The sequence below is a fragment of the Artemia franciscana genome, chromosome 13, assembly GCF_032884065.1.
Source record: "Artemia franciscana chromosome 13, ASM3288406v1, whole genome shotgun sequence".
NCBI lineage: Eukaryota > Metazoa > Arthropoda > Branchiopoda > Anostraca > Artemiidae > Artemia > Artemia franciscana.
In genome coordinates this window covers 27,918,449-27,925,317 of record NC_088875.1, presented here as the reverse complement: position 1 = coordinate 27,925,317, position 6,869 = coordinate 27,918,449, and the positions used below count along the sequence as shown (strand labels likewise).

Genomic DNA, 6,869 nt, shown 5'->3' with positions numbered 1-6,869 from the left:
TATAGTATTTATATGTCTTTGGAAAGATAATCATGTGTCCAACCCGCCCCCCTCCATTGCCCCGGGTTATTTATGTCTTGTGAATTAAAATTTTTATTCTAAACTTGATCAGTGTATTAGGGACCCTTGAGAAGCTCTTGGGTGCACAACCAATTTTTGTAGAAGGAAGCGTGGTTTAGTAGAGGAGAATTTGTTTCATTTAATCTTGTGAACATGTAGCTTATGATGACATGCAGTGCAGTCTTCCATGATGAAAACTTACTGTAACAGGAGCAGTTCTATTGCTTTTGTTCACAATTCTATAGATATTCATAGCCTAATCATTCCCAAGCAGGTGTTTTACAAAGGGATAGAGTAAACCCCTTTGAAAATTGACCATGCGAACAGCCATAAAAGAGCTTATATCGTGATGTAATCCGATAAAGTTAGATTAGGATAAGACTAAGCTTCTGGCTCTTGAAAAGGATTTTTTTTTTGACTGGAAGATTTACTTGTGGGATTTAATCGATTTACTGTATTGAAATACAGGGTTTTTTCTTAAGCGATACTTTCTTTACTAAAAAAATCAAACAAAAAAAGTGAAGCCATCATTATCATATCCTAAATATCAGCAGGCCTGGAAGTTTTCACTATATTTGGAACATTTGCACACCAGATCTTAATGTAATTCGAGAATATGTTTTATTTTTCTCATATGCTTCTCCGTAAGTCATCTTATGTTTCAGTGCAACATAAGCGTCCAACTAAGGACTACTTTCTTGGCAAAAAATCGACCGTTCCCAGTCGGATGAAAAATTATTATGAAGGAGTAGGATAAGGTACCTCAAAATAGAAAATACGGGCTAAACTTACTTTCTATAAATCTTGTCGCCTAACTGGGAACCTATGAGTTCCCAGTTGTACTTTGGTAAATTGCTTTGGCTAGTGCTGAGTCCTAAACCAAAAGTCCTATATATTTTTTCTTTTACAGAACATGGAGACTGAAAGATTTATGTGTCGCAACTAACTTTCCATTGTTTGATTCTCCTTTTTTGGATCAGATATTCGAGAACATATCCCCTTGCACATTTATCACTCCACTTGACTGTTTTTGGGAAGGGTCTAAGCTTCTAGGTCCAGAATATCCAGTTGCAATACCGTAAGTCAGTTCTACTTTTAGGTAAATAGTTAGCTATTTTCAGAGAAACTTCGTATTATTCTACGAAGATTATATAGTCTACATTACCACAGTATGTTACAATTGTTGAATTTAGAATATGTTAACAATACCTTTCATTTTCTTTACTTCCTATTTAGTATAGTTCTTTTTAGTTCTATTTAATTCTATTTATTTTGACTGTATTAGGTTGCCTCAATAACGTTCTTGTACTATAAGATGATGACGAGTCATAATTAGTAGATGACTTAGTTACAATCTTAAAGCGAATTTGGGTTCCTAGAAATGTGTAAATTACACTGTTTAATACTAACTAAGGTAGTTATGTAATGTGAATCCCACTAGTTAATTGTGGGGGAAAACGATTGAAAAAGTAGTCAATGAGGGTTATAAATCGAAAATTATAATTAAACTAAAAACAATCAGCTGAATATTCTAATGCTTCCAGAACCATCGGATAGAGACTATGATTGACATCTGAACAGAATTAGTGTCGATCAAGTTCAAATTTTAGGACGGCTATGTCACTAGCAGAATTTCTGCTCTAGTTTTTCCTTTCTAAAGGTTGCGTTTTTTCTATATTTTGGCTATGGTATTTGTCTTTTGTTATTGGTATAAGTCTTTAAAAACTGCACGCAACTTTCGTTCGGTCGAATGGAAAAAAGAAATCCTATAAAGTTCTGAATAATAAAGTTTTTTATAAATTAAATTCATCAAGTTTAGAACATAAGTTCCTGCACTAAAAAAAACTGGCCCAGTAATTGCTCATTTCCGGAAATGTCCCATTAACATCTTACTTCGAATAAATAATAGCCTAGTGCTAGTTTTGCTATTTGTAAATTTGTTCCTTGGCAAGCTGAACTGTGCTCCCAAATTTACATTTTATGCGCGTCCTATCTCAAATTTCGGGGATAGATTAGGTTTAAGCCCACCCAAGAAGCTGATTCGATTGATTACACTGACGGTGTTAGGGGGTATGGGTGCTCAATATAGACTGTTGTATACATTTGAACGATTGTTTTGTTAAGACAAATGATTTCTGCATTCCGTATTTTAATCTATTTTGAGTAATCTCCAGTCAGCAGGAAACCTCTTCCACAGATCCCTTAAATTGATTATGAACCACAGGTAAACCAATTGTTACCCTCCTGCTCCTGGGTTCCATTATGTGCCCTCGTGGTAGTTTGATTATTGTTTTGGACATGAATCGAACTTTTGTTGATTTGTTCTGAGGTAAAGAAGATGATGAACTTGCTATAATATTTTTTTTTAATATAAAATATTTGGAATGCGGCTTGATATCAAGAATTATCGTATACAAATGATATGGTTAAATGCCAGTCAATAAAAAAAAGTTTCTTTTCAAAAACAAATTAAAGAGCGACATTAAAACTTACAACGAACAAAAAATATCCTTCCGCAGTGATTACAACTTTATAGTGCTGTCCCTCTTGATCAGGGAAAGTACCCCGAGCGAAGGATGGGCTATGCCTAATTATGTCAAGGGACCAAGGACTTGAAAACTAGCTTATCTGGGACTGAGTTCACACCAAACATTTCGGTTCAATTCGCAATTAAAGATGAATTCAAAGAGTCTATTCAGCCTTCTAGTCCCCCTATCCATTCCGCAAATGACACCCCTAAGTTGATTTTACCCGAACAGATCTGGCACCAAGATGTGTTAGCTGACTGGATGTTATATCCATATTGTATTCTACCCGTTAGCATCATCGGATGTTAGATGATAAGCCCAATTCCACATACCAGCGTTATATCTGGCCCAAGAAGCCAATTGATTTCATATTTGTCCGGAGGCTGTCTAGAGAGGATCTAATCAGCGTCCTAGCCCCAGTGAGTCTCTGTAATGCTGGAGCTGACACGGAAATTGCCCTTTTTCGCGCCACATGGCAGTTTGTTCTATAACAACCATAATGGTTTATAAAAAGCTAACTGAAAAAAAAAAATCGAATAAGCCCTTAAACACCACATGAAGACAATCAAGTGGGCTACGAGTGCTTCTGAAAGAATAAAAGAATGATGCTATGCAAAAAAACAGATTCTATTTAATTTTTGAATGGGGGAATTATGAAATCTGTAGAATTGTCGAGTCTGGTTGTTCTGATGCTGAATTGTTTTTTCTTTCGATTTGACGGGTTTTCTAGGTTTTTCGGGATCTTTTGAATATATTAGGAAATCTCTCTGGATAAAATTGAATTCCTAGTAAGCGTTGTCTTTTTCGAGTCATTTCCAATTTTTTTTTGGACTGAACAGTTTCAGTAAACTCATAAGGGAAATTTTATGTTCGTTACTATGGCCTGGTAGAGAGCTGGCCCCTCCCTTCGGAAAATCTCCCCCGGATAATTTCCCCATACGCAAGATTGAGCAGCGAGAGTGAAAGTCCAAAACAGACACCTCAAGGACAAGAACTCTCAATTTCTGATTGAACGAGCATCCTCCGAAGTTTCTACCCCCACGAGGGGCAGGTTAGGGATGGGGAAGGGGCAGCCCCCCTTCTATACGGAATATTTTTAAGGGTTAATTCTAGGATTTAATGCTCGTCTTTACTTCGCAATAACAGCGTAGACTAGAAATACTCCCAGAAGTCAAGAGGGATTAAATATAAATTTCTACCTTCATCCCCCACCCCGTCCTTAGATCTAACTATACATTTTCTTGAAGGCTCAATGAGAGTTAAGATATTTAGTGCATTAAGATGCACCCTTTGAGGTATTTCCCCCCCACAAAATGGTGCTTAAAGTTCATGCAATCACCCTTCCCATAATAACTATGGGCTCTGTAGCTTACAACCCTTGTCCTGGGGACTGGAAAGGGGGTTGTCAAAATCGGGGGTATGGTTATTTGATCTTTATACTATTTTGAACAAAGTGGCTATCTCAAAATAGGGAGGGGTTTTCCGTGGGGGAAAACGCCTAGATTCAGGCTGGTGTTCGGTTGTTACTAGAATGTGCTCTGAAATTGTGTTCCCTTTCATGCTTAAGTTAAAGACCCAGTCTATGGCGGGCGTATAGTCGACGTTAGCCATGGAGCTGTAAGTGCTTATACAGAAGAGGGGGTCATTACCATCAGCTCACGCAAGCAAAGCCCTTGTGGAGGGGATTAGGTTGTTCTTTTCTGGGAGGGGGACTAAAGGATGAAAAGTACACCTTAGGCTCGTTTTTTTGAGGGTTCCTTTGGACTGATGTCGAGAGAAAGGGATCCCCCTACAAAGGTATGGTTTTTCAAGATTTTCATTAACCATTAACAATTGACAAATAATCAACAATAAACATAACAATTTATTATAACAATAAACATTAACAATTGTCGTTGTTATTCAACAATAATCAACAGTAAACATAACAATTTATTATAACAATAAACATTAACAATTGTCGTTGTTATTTGTCTAGCAGTCCCAAATGATCATAAAAAAAAACGAATTGGGTGTTTAAAGCCACCGCGGTTTTCTACCACAGTATGTTTTCTGCCACCCAGGAAATCTTGCATCATCCAGAGAATTAGTTGGGTCAGAATAGACAGGTTAGGTTAGGTTAGTCTATGTCTATGGCTATATCTGTGTCTATTTCTAAGTTTATGTTTGTTCTTATGTCTATGTCAATATCTATTCTGACCTACCTGAATGAAAAGGTGGCGGAAAACCGCGGTGGCGTTAAAACACTGCTACGAAAAAAACAACCTTTCTTTATATGTCAGGAAAAAGAAAATCGTACCTGCTGCCTAACAATCCCGAATGATCATAGAAAAACAGGGAAAAAAGTTTCGGTAGGCCTATATCTAAAAAAAAAAATTAATGATAGTTGTTGCCATTTGGCAGCAGATCGAAACAAGCTGGGCGGTATTCACGTAATAAAGTGGAAAGACATTTTCTGCAACTAAACAACACTTCTGTGGTTGGACCCAGGTCCATTCACAGAAGTGTACCATGCACATAGGTACACTGGACCATGTACATAGGAAGATTCAAAAATAGAAAAATTATGCCGTTTCAAGACTATGCCGACAAACCTTTTCAAGACCTTTGGAAGGGACATGGACTCAAAGGCCACCTCATATCTTATGTATCTGGTAATTCCCACCTTACCAAGACAAAAATCTTGGATAAGAATCTGGGCAGTACTTAGGCCTACATCTAAAAGTACCTTAAAAATCTGTCAAATTCGCCTTCTCATCATCTTCAACCGCAAGTCTTATTAAAAGCTCCGCGTTAAAAGAAAAAAAAATATATACACCTGACTGAAGTCTCGGAACGGACAATTGTGTCCTGAGTACTTGATTGTTCTCTTAGCCTTACTAGGAAAAAACTAGCAACAATTTTTGTCACGACCTGTTGTGCAACATTTTTGACATGTTGTGCAACATATATATATATATATATATATATATATATATATATATAAATATAATTATATATATATAAAGGTATATTTATATATATTTAGACGATGTAGCCATTTTAAACATATATATATATATATATATATATATATATATATATATATATATAATATATATATATATATATATATATATATATATATATATATATATATATATATATATATATATATATATATATATATATATATATATATATATATATATATATATATATATATATATATATATATATGAATATTTCATTATTATGTAGTATCTTCTGACCGTCGTTTGTGTTTTCAGGTCATAATAGCCACAGATGACCCATTTAAATACCTGTTAGTCGTATATCTGTCATTTTCGTCGTTGTTCTTTTTTTTTAGTGATGTTTGAGATACTAATTATTATAATTGTTTTTCCTTTACCATCTTCAATGGAAAAATACATGAATTAGAGTAAGAAAAAATGTTGGACAATAGCTGATGTAATTTTTGAAACAATAATAATAATAAGCCCCATTATTTGCTGCTAATGAGGGTAATAATTACTTTGCTTGATTAGCAGTTGACGGAACTTACAACACATGTTACGTCACGTTGCTTCTTCAGGTTGTACTAACTTGAGACTTAACTTTGATTTTAGTATGCAATAATTCTGAATAATTTTGCCATTTACTCTGTTAGTGGAGAATTTTTGCTGTATTGACGTCATTGATGTCATTTTTCTTGCCAATATACATAAACTGAATCATGCGGAGGTATATTCAAATAATTGGCCAAAAAAGTTAGTTCCTGTTTCTCAACTTGTTGGTGCTTGCCCTATGACAGTAGAGTATATACTTTTTGAAGTTGACCGTCTTGAATGATAGTTTTAAATTTTCTTGGTTAATTTGAACAAAGGTTGTCCGGCTGGAGCTAATTTGACTGTCTAATGAAAAAAAAAATAATGGTTAATGACTTTTGTAGGTTAATTGGACCAAATGTAAAGTGGACTAATCTTCATCCAGCTCGCATGGTGGACTTAATGAAAGATTTCCCTGGGACAAATGGGTTTCCCTTTGCTTCTTTGGAGGATTTTATGAAAAGAGTAAGTCAAAGCTATATTAGAGAATGAATGTTAAGTTGAAAGGTTTTAATGGTTTAAGGTTTCAGTTAAAAGGTTTTCATCGTTTATTTTGCACAGTAACATAAAAAATGCAAGAAAACACTCAGAAAAATTGGTTATTTTTGGAAAAACTATTTTCCATTAGATTAGATGAAGCTTGTCAAGTTAAAGATTATAAAAAATTCCGTTTTATTTTTATTTTTTTTCTACA

The 6,869-nt window shown here is 34.9% G+C and overlaps 1 protein-coding gene across 2 annotated transcripts in view; it reads left to right on the top strand.

The window, feature by feature from the left end:
• LOC136034755 (protein patched-like) overlaps positions 1 to 6,869 on the top strand; it is a 110,598-nt gene that overhangs the window by 56,863 nt on the left and 46,866 nt on the right. For both annotated transcript variants that reach the window (XM_065716138.1, XM_065716136.1), the window contains exons 5-6: positions 971 to 1,138; positions 6,520 to 6,640. In XM_065716138.1, coding sequence (XP_065572210.1) covers positions 971 to 1,138; positions 6,520 to 6,640 — 289 coding nt within the window. The remainder of the gene's footprint in view (positions 1 to 970; positions 1,139 to 6,519; positions 6,641 to 6,869) is intronic.